Genomic DNA, 16,288 nt, shown 5'->3' with positions numbered 1-16,288 from the left:
AGAGATACAGGTATCTTATTCATGCCTTCAAATGCTTTGTTTAATCTGTTAATTTCGTTTTCTTTTTCTTGAAGCAGTTTTTTTCTCGGGCCTCTCTTGGTTTAATAAGAACTTATTCTGTAGGTGTGTGTTCTGTTCTGTGTCCTGAGATTTCACTTCACCCCCATCCTAAAGATTCCTCTTGTCTTTCTCCTGTGTTAGATCTTCTATTTCCCATATCTAAGCTCTTTTGTGGTTAATTCTTTTGGTTAACTTTCTGAGGAAGAGGTATAGGAAATAATTTTTTTAGAACTTACATGCCTGGAAATGTCTTGTTTCTCATACTTGTTGATATTTTGGTTGAAAATATTCTGGGTGGGCATATTTTTTTTCCTCAGAATTTTGACACTGTCACTCCATTGTCTTGACTTTCCAGTATTGCTTTTAATAAGTCAGAAGCTGTTCAGATAATTGGACATTTTTGGTAATCTGCTTTTTTCCTCCCTAGAAGCTTTTAATGTCTTTTTATTGTTTCCTCTTCTCTGAAATTACAGATCATTACACATCTCTTGACCTCATGATCCACCCGCCCTGGCCTCCCTGAGTGCTAGGATTACAGGTGCGAGCCACCGTGCCTGGCTACTGGCGGGGTTTTCTTTTCTTTTCTTTTTGTTGTTTTTTTGTTTTTGAGACGGAGTCTCGCCTTGTTGATCAGGCTGGAGTGATCTTGGCTCACTGCAACCTCCACCTCCTGGGTTCAAGTGATTCTCCTGCCTCAGCCTCCCAAGCTGGGATTATAAGTGTCTGCCATCACGCCCGGCTAATTTTTTGTATTTTTAGTAGAGATGGGGTTTCACCATGTTGGCCAGGCTGGTCTTGAACTCCTGACCTCAAGTGATCCACTTGCCTCGGCCTCCCAAAGTGCTGAGATTACAGGCGTGAGCCACTGCACCCGGCTGTTCGCAAGCTTTTCTATAGGATATTCTGGTTAGAGTATTTCTTTATTTCTTTTTTTTTTTTTTTTTTTTTGAGACGGGGTCTCGCTCTGTCGCCCAGACTGGAGTGCAGTGGCCAGATCTTGGCTCACTGCAAGCTCTGCCTCCCAGATTTACACCATTCTCCTGCCTCAGCCTCCTGAGTAGCTGGGACTACAGGTGCCCGCCACCTCGCCCAGCTAGTTTTTTTGTATTTTTTAGTAGAGACGGGGTTTCACCGTGTTAGCCAGGATGGTCTCGATCTCCTGACCTTGTGATCTGCCTGTCTCGGCCTCCCAAAGTGCTGGGATTACAGGCTTGAGCCACCACACCTGGCCATGGTTAGAGTATTTCTTTTCTTTTTTTTTTCTTTTTTTTTTTTTTGAGACAGAGTCTCACTTTGTTACCCAGTCTGGAGTTCAGGGCGCTATCTCGGCTCACTGTAACCTCTGCTGCCCGGGTTCAAGTGATTCTCCTGCCTCAGCCTCCCAAGTAGCTGGGATTACAGGCATGCACCACCACATCTGGCTAATTTTTGTGTTTTTGGTAGAGATGGGGTTTCACCATGTTGGCCAGGTTGGTCTTGAACTCTTGACCTCAAGTGATCTGCCTGCCTCAGCCTCCCAAAGTGCTGGGATTACAGGCAGGAACCACCGCACCTGGCCAGGTTAGGGTATTTCTAATTGGAGGATTCTCAGTTGTTGGTATCTGACGACCATTTGCACGGGGATGAGTCCTCCACATTTCCCATTTGGGAGGTGTAAGCCTGTTTGCCAACAGTCTTGCAACTCAGTCAGGTAAAGAGTGCTGGTGTCTGACTGTTCAGTAAGTCAGTTTCCTCTCAGTACTTTTATGTTTTCAGTATGTTATTTCCATCTTCACCTGGATAGATGTCCCAGAGTCTCAGGTTCCACCTCTCCAAAGAATAACCGTGTAGGGTTTTGTATGTCTGTGTGTGTGTGTGTGTGTGTGTGTGTGTGTTTAAGAGACAGAGATAGAGAATGAATGAGAGAATAAGAATGTGTATATATATCTATGTCATGGGAGGCTTTCCAACTGCTTTTTATACAGACTTTTGGCCAATCCTCCTTTTTTCCAATCCTGTTTATTTTCCCTACTATTTGTGCCTTCAAATCATGAGCCTTTCTGGGGTATATCAAATCAGCCTACTTTTGGGTGTTCCTACATTCTGGCTTAGATTGTAGTTCTCTCTAGTAGGTTGAGTCTTTTTATCACACTTCTGTCTCTTTCCATTTTCTACTTCCACAGTTATCTTTTGTCTCATCTCCTATTCTTTTTTCCTTATGGGTTTATGCCTTTGAAAAAAAAAATCTGTTTTCTGCCATTTTAGTAGATTTGAGTAGAAAGTGGTGGTAAACCCCGTGTTAAATTTGCCATGTTATGATCAACAGTTACCTTTTCCACCTTGGAAAATATTTCACCTAGATCAGTCTTACTCTTTACAACTGCTTTCATCTAACTCCCTTGTAATAATCAAAGTTCTTGAAACAAACTATTCACTGATGCCATGTTCTAATGCACTCCTTCTCTCATGTTTTAATACTGCATACTGTGTACTCAAGTCTCTTTACTGACTCATGAGAGATGACCTAATCACCAAATGTGAATTGTTTCCTGAATTCTCATTTGTTTTTACCTGTATCATCTGATTCTGTTATATATACATAGAAAAGGGTTACTTTTCATGTGTTAGGAAATATGCTAATGAAGCCTTAGTTTTGCAGAGAAATCCAATAATTACTGTTTGGTAGAACATAGTTTCGAACACTGAATACATTTAGACTTTTTCATATATATGAGCCATTTCTTTTGTGAATCGCCTGCTCAGTCTTTTTTTTTCTTTGCCTGTTTTTCTTATTGAGGTCTAAGAGCTCTTTGCATGCTAAGGTTATTAACCTTCTGCTACAAATGTTAACGAGAATTCTTTCTTGGTGGGGTGCAGTGGGTCATACCTGTAATCCCAGTGATTTGGAAGGTCCAGGTGGGAGGATCACTTGAGGCCAGGAGTTCAAGATCAGTCTGGGCAACATAGCAAGACCCTGATTCTACAAAAAATAAAAATAAAAAAATTAGCAGAGTATGGTGACATGTGCTTGTAGTCTAGTTGCTTGGGAAGCTGAGGTGAGAGAATATCTTGAGCCCAGTAGTTAAGATTGTGGTCCAGTTTAAATGAGAGAATGAGACCCTGCCTCTAAAAAAAAAAAAAAGAATTCCTTTCTAGTTGTCTTTAAATTTCATTTGTGTTATATTTGATTTGTGAAGCTTTTAAGCTTTATGTAGTCAAGTCTGCCTTTTATGATGATCTTTACTTTTTGTCATGTTCAGAAAGGCTTTCCTGTGAAAGTATATGTAGTAGAATACTGTTTGTGCAGAATCTGATCTGTTCTAGATTAATGTTATTATTATTATTTTTTCTTTGAGATGGAGTCACTTTCTGTTGCCAGGCTGGAGTGCGGTGGCGCAATCTCAGCTCACTGCAACCTTTGCCTCCTGGGTTCAAGTGATTCTTCTGCCTCAGCTTCCCGAGTAGCTGGGACTACAGGCGTGTGTCACCATGCCCAGCTAATTTTTGTATTTTAGTAGAGACGGGGTTTCACCATGTTGGCCAGGATGGTGGTATTTCTGAAGATTAGTTATTTTAAGTACAAAATTGCACAATGATTTAAAATATAAATTTTAATGCAAGTAAGGTATGACATTTTATATGGGATATGAGGAACGGTAAGAAATGATCAAATCTAAGATATGTATAACTCAGAAAACCTTTATTTGATATAAATATATGATATAAACTAGTTGAAGAATGTGTGTGTTATTTTACACTACCCCATTTTGAAAGTTCTTTGAAAACAGGAGCCATGTCTTTCTTTTTTAAGTGGCTACACAATGCCTTCTTAGTATCTTTTAATGATTCACTTATATGATGAGTTGCATTTTTAAAATTTTCATTTTCAGCTTTTGCAAGAAGCTGAAGTATGGAAAGAACAAGTGAGTGAACTTAGTAAACAGAAAATAACATTTGAAGACTCCAAAGTACACGCAGAACAGGTTCTAAATGATAAAGAAAATCACATTAAGGTAAATGGTTCTACTGGTTTTAGTGACCAAGTTGGCTAGAATTTTACATTAACTCTGAAGTTTGAAAACTAGTTTTTAGCAGCTTTTATTTTCACAACATATTTTCATAACGTATTTGGCCAGATTTTCAAATGTTTCTTGAATACTTACAGATTTGCAGTATGTATATGCACATACACACATACATACTTATATGAATATTCTGTGTGTCCTTTTTTCTTCTCTGTATTTTAGCCTAGGTATTTAATAAAGAAATAAAAATAATGGTTTTTACTGTTTCTCTTCAGGATGCTGTCTGCTCCTGTTAGGAGGTTGGAAGACTTTGAGAATTTGGACACATAGTTATATATATTAATTGAATATCTTTAACTGGTGTATGTACTTTCATGGAGAGGAATACTTTTGAAAAATAAATTTAATTGAAACGACTCTAATTGTAGGAATAAAATAATTGATATTACTCTTAGGATTTTTTGACTTTTTTCATTTCCTACTCATTTAAAAAGTCTTAATGCTGGTAAATACAGATACTCACGTGTATGAAATACTATGTAAAACTAATGTTCTGTAATTTACACAGTGATGTGGATGTTGTCATATTGAAAGTGATGGATTCATGCTAGTTATGTTGCTGCTAAGAATATTTTCAAAATTCCAGCTGTCTTTTATTCAGAATTTGGCACACACACACATATATTTAGTAAATAATATATATTACATATAAAAATATATATTAAGTAAATGATATATATAAAATATATGTACTTATATATATATAAAGTAAAAAAATATATGTGTGTGTATATATATATATATATTTTTTGGAGACAGAGTTTCAATCTTGTCGCCCAGGCTGGAGTGCAGTGGCACCATCTCAGCTCACTGCAACCTCTGCCTCCTGGGTTAAAGTGATTCTCCTGCCTCAGCCTCCTGAGTAGCTGGGACGACAGGCATGTGCCAATATGCCTGGCTAATTTTTTTGTATTTTTAGTAAAGACAGGGTTTCACCATTTTGGCCAGGCTAGTCTTGAACTCCTGACCTCAGATGATCCACCTAGAATGAGATGCTAACCTCAAGCTCTGCTCAAAGGTATAGGCCATGTTATTTGTGCTTGGAACTCTGAAGAGAGGGAGGAGATCGAAGGGTGAAAATTGTAGAGCAGTGCGTTATTTTTAGGTGGGTTCCTCCAGAGGAATACGTGACACGTCGTTTGATTATCTGTAGTGTTGGAAAATATTTCTTTATTCAACAAAATTCAAAAAGTACTTTTGGAAAACCTCTAATGTTCCATTCAAATTCTATTTTATAAATGTCTTTATCTCAGTTGAACTCCTCAGCTAATTGTTTCCTTGAATAAAGCAAGTAAAATCTACGATCTTTTTATACATTATGTATCTCACTGCAGATGTGTTTGGTGTCACACAGAATTTACTCTTATGTTAAATTAGGCCACTGTTATTTGTGGCATGTGAGAAATGTCATATACGAAAATATTTTACTACTTTTTAGTTGCATATTAATATGTACTATACTTGATTTGGGAATAACTAGTTTTGGTTTTTATCTTGCAGAGTTTAATAGTCAATAAATGTTATCATTTCTCAAGACTTTACAATATCTTAAGAGGTAGAAAATAAGAGCTCTTGTGTTGTTATTTATGTGAATTGATTTTTAAACTATAACTGGACATTCAGAAGCTGTAAAGCTGTTAGCATAAGGCATTACTCTCTCTGTTTTTCCCCTTTGTTAAATGTCAAGACTCTGACTGAACGCTTGCTAAAGATGAAAGATTGGGCTACTGTGCTTGGAGAAGACATAACGGATGATGATAACTTGGAATTAGAAATGAACAGTGAATCAGAAAATGGTGCTTACTTAGGTATTAAGTCATGACTCATCTCCTTTTGCTAAAATGGTGACTAGCTCTTCTATTTCCTTTTTTTCCCTATGTGCACCATGTTCTTTATATGCTTTTACTTTGGCACATTCTGTCTGTCTGCAACATACTGTCCTTTCTCACCATCCCTTATAGTTTAGCTTCAGCTGGAGCATTGCCTTTTCAGTAAGTCTTTCTCCAGCTGCTCAGACACACTTACAGCCTCCCCGCTTTGTTTTCTTTGTATATTATGCATATCTTTATTATAGCCACTTTCAAAATTACATCATAATCATTTCAATACCTGTTTTTCCCTGTACTGTAAGCTAAACAAATGGATGAATGACTAGTTTGAGAAATGAGTGTTCTGTAAGTGAATACTTCAGGATACTTCTTTTGCTTTCGTCAGAGGTTCAGATGGTTACAGTACTTTTAATCTTAGCCATTCAAATTGTTATTGCCATTGCTGGTTGTGCTCTGAAGTTGGCGAAAGTGGCAAAAGTTAGTTTCACTATAGCCACTTACTGTATTCTCACACCAATTCCTTTGACCTGAAAAAAACCTTTTTATTTTGAAATACGGCATCATAGGAAGTTCTAAAACTAGTACAGAGGTCCCATGTACCCCTCTCTCATTTTACCCCAGTGGTAGTTCTTCAGACTTTTATGTTATTTTTCTGTTCTCTTCCTCAGCCCCCTGCATAATTAACAAATTTATTAAGGAGGAAAATGTGATTAAAAGTTTTTTCATGATAACATTAATATGTTGGAAAAAATTACATCCCTAAAATAAGTATATAAAGTTTTGTTTATACTTTTTCATTTCTACTTGATCATATATAAAATAATCCTTTCTCTATTTGAGAAAACTCATGCTTGTTTAATGTTGTTTTAACTTGGGTTATAATTTTACTCATATTTTGGATGCTGTAAGAATCCAAGAATAGTTAACGATTGTGGTCTATATTTAGATGAATGTTGAATCCTTGTTATAAGTCTGTTCTTCGAGTTAGAGCTGCAGAACACTGTTAAATGATATGGCACTTCAGTGCTTTTATTGTTTAGCTTCCTGGGAGCAGGTCCAAGGCCATTCTGCTTTATACCAAATGCTTTATTGTAGCAAGAAGAGGGATTATAAGTTTCTGGTTGAGTGAACTGATAAGATCATTTTGGTGTCTATTGTCATATTATACTGTTTTCCCAAATCATTGTTGTGCTTTTGATTTTCACTGTAGATAATCCTCCAAAAGGAGCTTTGAAGAAACTGATTCATGCTGCTAAGGTTTGTGCTATTAGATACATATAAAGAATAAGGAGGAAGAAAGAGAACATGGATTACTCATGCCTCCTTTATAGTAACTGTTTAAAAAGTCCATTTTATTGTTCCTATATAAAAATATTTAAGAAATTACCAGAATTTTCATCATCAATTACTTTTTACTTTCAGTTATTAACTTTAGAAGTTCATATAATTTTTGGAATTTATCAAAATAAAAAATTCCAAGTTCTGTACTCATTTTTTCAGATAAGAATATATTTAAAATGTTTCTTGTATTTTATCTCGTACCTCCTTCAGTGCATTCTTTTTCTTCTAGTCTCAGTATTTTCTTACCCCTTCTGCCCTATATCCTATTTTAAGTAAATACTAGATTCCTTTTTTTCTGGTTTATTCCTTCTCTTTTCCACTCTAGTAGTGGTATTCTCATTTTTGCTGATCTATGTGAAGTCTTGGTAATGTAGTTTGAAGGCTGCTTTAATAAAAACTTTTGTTGAAAGTAAATAGAATGAAAATAGTCACTTTCTTAAGCATCCAGTGAAAAGCATTCACTACTTTTCTCTATCCCTTGTTCTGAGATTTACAAGTATTGATGACTTTGCTGGTTTGTTTTAAGATGGAAGTTGCATTATTGGTTTCTGTATTCCAGGTGATAATTTCATCAAAATGATAAAAGAGCTTAAAAAGTGTTGGGGTTGTTATAGTGAGGTTTTATGTTATTTTTGTTGTTGTTGTTGTATAACTAATTAATGTTACTTTTTTCCTTCTTCCCTTCTTTAAAGTTAAATGCTTCTTTAAAAACCTTAGAAGGAGAAAGAAACCAAATTTATATTCAGTTATCTGAAGTTGATAAAACAAAGGAAGAGCTTACAGGTAGGTCATCTATATATACACTTTTAATGTTTTTCTAAGTAAGTACACCTCCTTTCAGAGAATGGTAAAAATTAATTGAATTAATTTTGGGAAGATCCAATTATATATATATTTAACTTTTGTTCTTGTTTGGTATTTGTGAAACAGTCCTGGTTTTTGTTGTCATTGTTGCTAAAGGTATATCGATTTCCTCTATATTTATGTGAAGTTAAAATAATGAAATTTTTTAAAAAACATGTAAAACTGTATTTATCTTTGAATTACAGTGTTATGTGTTTGTTATGTTTTAGATGTTAAAAAGTAGCAAATTGAAACTTAATGTTTAACGTCTTTGTTAATTGAAAAATTGATCTTCGGTAGTGGTACTACTTGCAGTATGATTTGTTCCTTTAATGTACATACATAGTATATTAGCACATACAAGAGTGATGTTAGACCTGTAGAAACAAAGGTTTTTTTTTAAATTGAAAACATTTATGTTTATTTTGCTGATAGTGTTTGTATTTTTAAAAAGTAAACAAGTTCTGTCAATATGTTTGAAAAATTTTAAAGTTGGCATAAATAGCATCTCATTTTGTAAAAATAAAAAAGAATAAGTAAAAAGATTTACCATATACATTTGGAAGGACATACTCAAATGTCAATAATGATTATCTCTGAATATGGGATTATGGACAGATTTTTATATTCTTTTTACTTATCTGTATTTTCAAAAACTTCTACAGTATGTGAACTACATTTATAATACTATTTTAAAAGATTGAACCACCAAAGATAGAGGTTATTAAACAATTATATCCCTACTCACATGATTTTAGTAATTGGATTATTTTTGGATTTAGAGAAACATTAGTATTAGTTTAAGAGAATGTTGCTATGTGTAAAGCATTGTACTAAAAGCCATGGGAGATTCACAGAAGGAAAAGATAGCTTACTTTCAAGGAAGTGGTATTTGAAAAAACGTGTGTACAAAGTGCCAGAGTAGCAAGGAAATTTGCTCACCAGTTGTCCCACTCCTTAATACAGTTTCCTGGCAAATCTTTGTTTTTTTTCTTAGATTAATATTTGGAGACTCTATGTCTGCCTGTACTCTTCTTCCAAATCTAACTTTTTTTAATGGATCATGAAAGATAAATTTCTGTAATTGATCTTTTATTCATAGCATGAAAATTTTCCTCTAAACTGTTTCTGCCTTTTCTTGTAATCATTTACAGTGGTCTTTAAGTCACAATTCAAAACAAAATAGCTAGAGTAGAAGTACAAAAATATGGCCAGGCGTGGTGGCTCACTCCTGTAATCCCAGCACTTTGGGAGGCCAACGTGGGCAGATAACTTGAGCTGGGGAGTTCAAGACCAGCTTGGCCAACATGGTGAAACCCTGTCTCTACTTAAAATACAAAAATTAGTTGGGTGTGGTGGCACATGCCTGTAGTCCCAGCTGCTTGGGAGGCTGAGGCACGAGAATCTCTTGAACCTGGGGTGAGCCAAGATCGCACCGCTGCACTCCAGCCTAGGTGACCGAGCGATACTCTGTCTCAAAAAAAAAGGAGTACATAAATGCATTAATTAAGTATTGGGTTGTAGTTTGCTTGTTTGTTTTACAGTAGGGATGATTGAATATTAATAGAGATAATACCCAAAGTTAATTTCTTTACGTGATTGTTCTTGGCAATGGCTTAAAGCCTAGGTCAATGGATTTTTTTTTTTCTGATGTAGATTAAAAAATTTCTGTGGAAAGATAGTTACATACAATTTCCTGTACATATAATCATTTAATATTTAAAGATGTAAACTGTTATTTTGGTTTGTATGTTTAATGGGTTATATTAGTCCATTCTCACATTGCTGTAATGAACTACCTGAAACTGAGTAATTTGTAAGGAAAAGAGGTTTAATTGGCTCATGGTTTTGCAGGCTGACAGGCTTCTGCTTCTGGGGAGGCATCAGGAAATTTACAGTCATGGTGGAAGGCGAAGGGGAAGCTAGCACATCTTACATGGTGGGAGCAGGAGGAAGAGAGTGAAGGGGAGGTGTTACACACTTTAAAACAACCAGATCTCTTGAGAACTTTATCACCTCGCGGGAGACAGCACTAGGAGGATGGTGATAAACCATTAGAAACCACCCCCTTGGTCCAATCACCTCCCGTCAGGCCCCACCTCTAACATTGGGAATTACAATTCAACATGAAATTTGGATGGGGACACAAAGCCAAACCATGTCATGAGGGTTTTAGAATAATTAAATACCATTACATGTAATTACTAAAATTTTCATGCTTGTCAATACGATTTCCAAAACTCTCCTCTTTAGGCAGATTGAGTTTTGTCCTTTAAGATTTGTGGTGGTGATTCATATACATGTTATGGGAGATGATACCTTCCTTCATCTTAGAGGAGTTGAGGTTATTATCTTGGTACCTTAATATTAGAGATGTTCAGAGTTGGTACTTCAATTTTGGAGGAGCTCAGAGTTGAGGTAATTACTTTAGAAGAGAAAGGAGGTTTTTTAAAAAAATTGGTGCATAAATTATAAAGCATTCATAATTATTTAGAATTATTCATTTTTATTTTATAGATTTTTTAAAGATCATTTAGCAGTTGAAACACAGCTTAAAGTTGGTATTTTTCTCTCTGGTCTTGATCTGCTTTAAACTAGGAGTATGTTTGAGCATTTGTTGTGAGAAGATCCAGATTTCTGGCTTGACTTACATGTCAAAATTTTAGCTTAAAAGGGAGGGCTAGGTAGAATTTAAGTATTTATTGAGAGAGAAAGTTTTTACTAGATAAAAACAGGCATTATTCATCACCTGGAAATAGTTTTACAGGGAATGTTGAGCTACAATATCTCCCTTTAAATCTCTTATCTCCAAGACCTTCCTGAGAAAGTTAGTGGCATTTAGCTCCAAAATTGAAAATTAGATGCTAGAATTAGAATGTTTAAGGTTTTGGGAATCCTATAAATAATAATAAAAATTAGAAGAATTTTTTTCTTTTTTGGAGACAGGGTCTCGCTTTTTCACCCAGGCTGGAGTGCATTGGTGTGATCTTGGCTCACTGTAAGCTCTGCCTCCCAGGTTCAAGCAATTCTCCTTCCTCAGCCTCCCAAATAGCTGGGATTACAGGCATGCCCCACAACACCTGACTAATTTTTGTATTTTAAGTAGAGACAGGGTTTTGCCATGTTGGCCAGGCTGATATTGAACTCCTGGCCTCAAGTGATCCACCCACTTCGGCCTTCCAAAGTGCTGAGATTTACAGGCGTGAGCCACTGTGCCCGGCCAAAATTAAAACAATTTATATAACTCCTTAATTAAAATATTAATACACTCAGTGGAACTCTAGTCAGTCATCAGAAAATAATGGGATCCTGTTTTGTGGCAACATGAGTGAGCCTATTTTAAGTGAAATAAGCCACACCAGAAAGAGAAATGGCACATGTTCTCACTCATATATGGGAGCTAAAAATGTTGATCTTATACAAGTAGAGAGTGGAATAGTAATAGTAATACGAGGTTGGGAAGTATAGAGGGTACGGATTAGGGAGAGGTTAGTTAGCAGATACAAAATTATAACTAGATAGGTGGAACGATTTCTAGTTCTATAGCACTGTAGGGTGACTAGTTAACTTTACATTTATTTTTCTTTTTCTTAGATCTACTTTGTCATATTGTTATTTTTAAATAGCTAGAAGAGAGGATTTTGAATGTTCATAACATAAACAAATGACAAATGTTAGAGGTGATGGATATGCTAATTACCCTGATAGGATTATTAGACATTGAATACTTGTATTGAAATATCACACTGTACCACATAAATATGTACAGTTTTTATGTGTCAATCAACGAATAACAATAAAAGCATTTAGGTAAATAAAATACCTTATAGGTTTTCTGTTTTTGGATAGAGTTCAGTTTATTAATAATTTATTATTTTTAGTAATTTTTATGTTTCTGAAATGTTAGTATGCAACTCAAAATGTTTACTCCTTTAATTATGACTTAAACTTTTTATATAGAGCATATTAAAAGTCTTCAAACTGAACAAGCATCTTTGCAGTCAGAAAACACACATTTTGAAAATGAGAATCAGAAGCTTCAACAGAAACTAAAAGTAATGACTGAATTATATCAAGAAAATGAAATGAAACTCCACAGGTAATAAAAATTATGTTAACTCCATTGAACAGCAAGTAAAATAGCTTTAGGGATACATGTTACATGGTTAGCTGTAGTGATTACTGAAAGTTCTCAATTTGTGATTAGATTGTATGTCATCAACTTATTTTTAAGAAAGGTATTTGATCTGGAATACTTTTCAATAAATCTGGAAACACTTTTTTTTTCAACAAAGAAAATACTGTAAATGATGTTGGAATTTCCAAGCTAGTTAACAGAATCCTCTTTAGCTTCTAGTAAGTAGTCAGCAAATTATTGCCTTAAACTTCCTAATACTGGCAGGGTTCCTGAGTGGACACTCTTGATTGAACTGCCCATTTAATTCCATCTCTGATATATGTAAAACGGATTTCTCTGTTCTGTGCAAGTTGCTTCTTCCCAAGTGTTCCTTGTCTTAGTAAATGGCAGTGTCCTTTACTTAGTTATATAGGGTGGCTCCTCAAGCCATTTTTGACTTCTCTCTTGCTTTTATATCTCCTATTTATTCTGTCATTAAATCTTGTCAGCTATTTTATAGCCTGAATCTGACCACTTTTTACCATCTCCCATATTAGTCTGGTCCAAGTCATCAGTAGTTAACATCTGGCTTATTGCAGTAGCCTTATGAGTAGTCTCCTCCTTTCCACCCTTTCTCCTGCACTATGTTTTCTCTGCAGCATGCAGGATGACCCTTAAAGTGTGAATTGTGAGTACGGTCACTCTTGTGCTCAAAATCCCCGGGTGCCTTTATATCACACTCAACCCGCAGCTTTTATATCTTGGCCTACAAGACAGTACAGGATTGGACCCTTGGCCACCTCTTCAATTTTAGCTTATTCATGTTCATTTTCCTCTCAGTACCCTCTATCCAACACTGGCCTTTTTGATGCTCTTTAGCACATTGACCTCAGGGACTTTTGCACTTGTTTCTTCTGCCTGGAATGGTGTTTCCTATATATTTGCATGACTCAGTTCTTCATTTTATTAGACCTGGGTTCAAATGTTACCTCAAAGAATCCTTCCCTGGCTACTCTAACTAAAATAATACCTGCTACTCTTCCTCCCCTTATTTTGCCTCATAGCTCATATTGTCCTCTGATGATTGATTGCTTTTATTTCTTTTATCTTCCCTATGTTAAATATGAGCTCTGAGAGAGAATTATTTTCTTCACTTCTGTATTCCCAGTGCCTAAAGCATGTGAGACACATGATAGCTGTTCAGTCCATGTTTGTTGAATATATGTACAAATATGTTCAGTGCCTTTATATATTGGAGTGAAGGAGAGTGTGTGTGTGCATGCTGTTGCCTAAATGCCTAAGTACACTGAAGACCCTTGAGATACCTGAAGACTCTAGATTTTCAAATAGTACCATAGCACATATTTTTTTCATTGTAAAGGGTAATAAGATGTAACAGACTTTCAGGTTCCTTTAGGCTCTTAATGAAAGTTATTACAGTTGTTATTCATTATTTATAGAATCTGTATTTGTGAATTCACTTACTTGCTAAAATTTATTTGTAAATCAGATCAATACATGCAGAGCTTTTGCAGCCATTCATGAACACATTCCGAATGATGAAAAATTGGAGTTGCCCAATGTGCATGTTCCCAGCTGAGGTCAAACAAGGCGATGCTCTGCTTTCTTGTTTCAGCTCTCATTCTGCAAACAAGTGTCCTTTTACAGTATATTTGTACCTCATTTTTTACATTTTTATGCTTTTTGCTGGTGATTAAGCTGTTTTAAATGTCCCCTAAGCATAGTGCTGAACTGCTATGTGGTGTTTTGAAGCACAAGAAGGCTGTGATGTGTGTTACAGAGAAAATACATGTGTTAGATAACCTTTGTTTAGGCATGAAGTACAGTGCTTTTGGCTGTGAATTCAATGTCAGTAAATTAACAATATATGTTAAATAAGGTATCTTTAAACAGAAATGCACAAAAAACAAGGTTATATATTGGTTGGTTGATAAAATTGTTGTGACCAGAGGCTATAGCAGGAAGCTAACCCTGTATTACCCTTGGGAGCAGTGATCTAGTATTTGCTAATTTACAATTTATAGTGACTTTATGGAACATAACTAGCACAAATAATGATAGTCTACTTTATATATTTGGAAACTGGTAGAGAGTACTAATGCTTCTTTGAGATCAGGATACTGGGTAGTGCTTGGCTCATTCACTGCCAAGTTCTATACTTCAGTCATGATTTGGACTCAGTTCACAATTAAAAAGTTGTTATTTGTTATGAACCTTTGGCCATTTGGGACTGCTCAGGGTATGCAAGAGAATAAACTTGATGAAATGGAAGAATTACAGTATAACCTCAGGGTTTTTCAGCCAGTGTACCTATGAGTGGGCCCTTCTTTTTAGGTTAGAATGAAAGGTATTAAAGTAAAACTTGGATATAAGTGATTGAGGTGAAATAAATATTTTTGAGTGTATCTTTTGAATAAAAAAAGTATATGGTTGGTTATAGAATTTTGATGAGTAATGTTTAACATTTCAAAGAAAAGGTATTTTCTTTAGATTTTTAAAGGATAGGAAACTGAGTAGTATCCTAGTTGTGTGTGTTGTTCACATGATTTCATTCATTAGTTTGAAATTATTTTAAATTCCTAAAATATTTTACATTTCCTTCTTATATTTATGTTAAACTACTTGCTACTGAAATTCAATGAATTATGCCATTGGTACTTCTTCAGAGTAAAATATTGAGTTGATAGTACCAGTGAAATGTTAAATTTATATTCTTACTGCATATAGTATAATTTAAGTTCAGTCTAGATGTTGGCGTGATGTTTTTCATGACTGATATACCATTTTCCCAAATTTAATAGTGGAAACAAATGAAATGGTAGGACCTAGAAGCTTGATGTGTTACTTTTTTTTTTTTTTTTTTTTTGGGATGAAATCTCGCTGCTATCCCCAGGCTGGAGTGCAGTGGCGCGATCTTGGCTCACTGCAACCTCCGCCTCCCGGGTTCACGCCATTCTCCTGCCTCAGCCTCCCGAGTAGCTGGGACTACAGGTGCCCGCCACCACACCCGGCTAATTTTTGTATTTTTAGGGGAGATGAGATTTCACCATGTTAGCCAGACTGGTCTAAAACTCCTGACCTCATGATCTGCCCGCCTCAGCCTCTGAGAATGCTGGGACTATAGGCATGAGTCACTGCGCCCGGCCAAGATACGATATTTTTAAGTCATATCATCAGGTCTCCTTTCACAGTGTAATTTCTATTATTAATAGGCCCACCCAAATTCAATGGGAAGTTATATAGACCTCACCTTTTATCAGGAGGGGTGTCAAAGAATTTCCAGCTATCTTCAGTCTACATGGTCTGTAAAAGCACATCTCTCTTTCATATCCGTGCCCATCGCACTTTCGTGCTTTTCCTAAGGAGATGACTTCTTTTTTTTTACAACGTCCATGAATGTGATTGACTTTAGAGAATGCTTTCTAAGCAACAGGTAATGTAGTGCGTAGAATACAAAACATTTACTGCCATGCTGCAAGACTTCTTCAGTCGTTTGTTTTGTTCCTTCTCAAAATTCATGACGGAGGGAAGTTACCCATTTAGGACTCCAAATGTGTTTTCCTGTGGTATTCAATAAATGTTTCTTGGGTGACCAAGGTTATTAATGATAGTATGTGAAATGAAACAACATGGGTGTTATAGCATAAAAGAGTCACTGCTTATGAGCTCTAGGCCTTGGTTTAATGATTTCTCTGTGCTTCATTTTTGTTTTTGTAAAATGGGAATAACTACCACCTTCTTGTAGAGCTGTTGTGGTAATTAAATAATACATGCAAAAGTCTAAGAACAGTTTTTGGCACATACTAATGGCTCAATAAGTTATTATTAATAGGACTAGATGTAGTAAATAGGACTGCTACTACCACTGTTTACTTTGGGTTCATTGTAATTATAATTATGTGTGTGTGTGTGTGTATGCTCACCTGGAAGCCTAACACTAACCAATATAAAAATTAATGAAACACATTTTATTAATTGGTGACTTCTTACTAGCAAATGTCATGCTTGTTTAT

General features: G+C 35.6%; 1 protein-coding gene across 17 annotated transcripts in view; it reads left to right on the top strand.

Moving 5' to 3' along the window:
* MIA2 (MIA SH3 domain ER export factor 2) overlaps positions 1-16,288 on the top strand; it is a 115,402-nt gene that overhangs the window by 60,537 nt on the left and 38,577 nt on the right. For all 17 annotated transcript variants that reach the window (XM_033188189.1, XM_033188200.1, XM_033188197.1 and 14 more), the window contains 5 exons: positions 3,930-4,052; positions 5,812-5,932; positions 7,164-7,210; positions 7,987-8,077; positions 12,098-12,236. In XM_033188189.1, the coding sequence (XP_033044080.1) occupies positions 3,930-4,052; positions 5,812-5,932; positions 7,164-7,210; positions 7,987-8,077; positions 12,098-12,236 (521 nt within the window). The remainder of the gene's footprint in view (positions 1-3,929; positions 4,053-5,811; positions 5,933-7,163; positions 7,211-7,986; positions 8,078-12,097; positions 12,237-16,288) is intronic.

The sequence above is a fragment of the Trachypithecus francoisi genome, unplaced genomic scaffold, assembly GCF_009764315.1.
Source record: "Trachypithecus francoisi isolate TF-2019V2 unplaced genomic scaffold, Tfra_2.0 Lachesis_group3, whole genome shotgun sequence".
Taxonomy (NCBI): Eukaryota; Metazoa; Chordata; class Mammalia; order Primates; family Cercopithecidae; genus Trachypithecus; species Trachypithecus francoisi.
The sequence above is the reverse complement of the archived record's forward strand: the minus strand, read 5'-3'. Positions and strand labels throughout refer to the sequence as shown.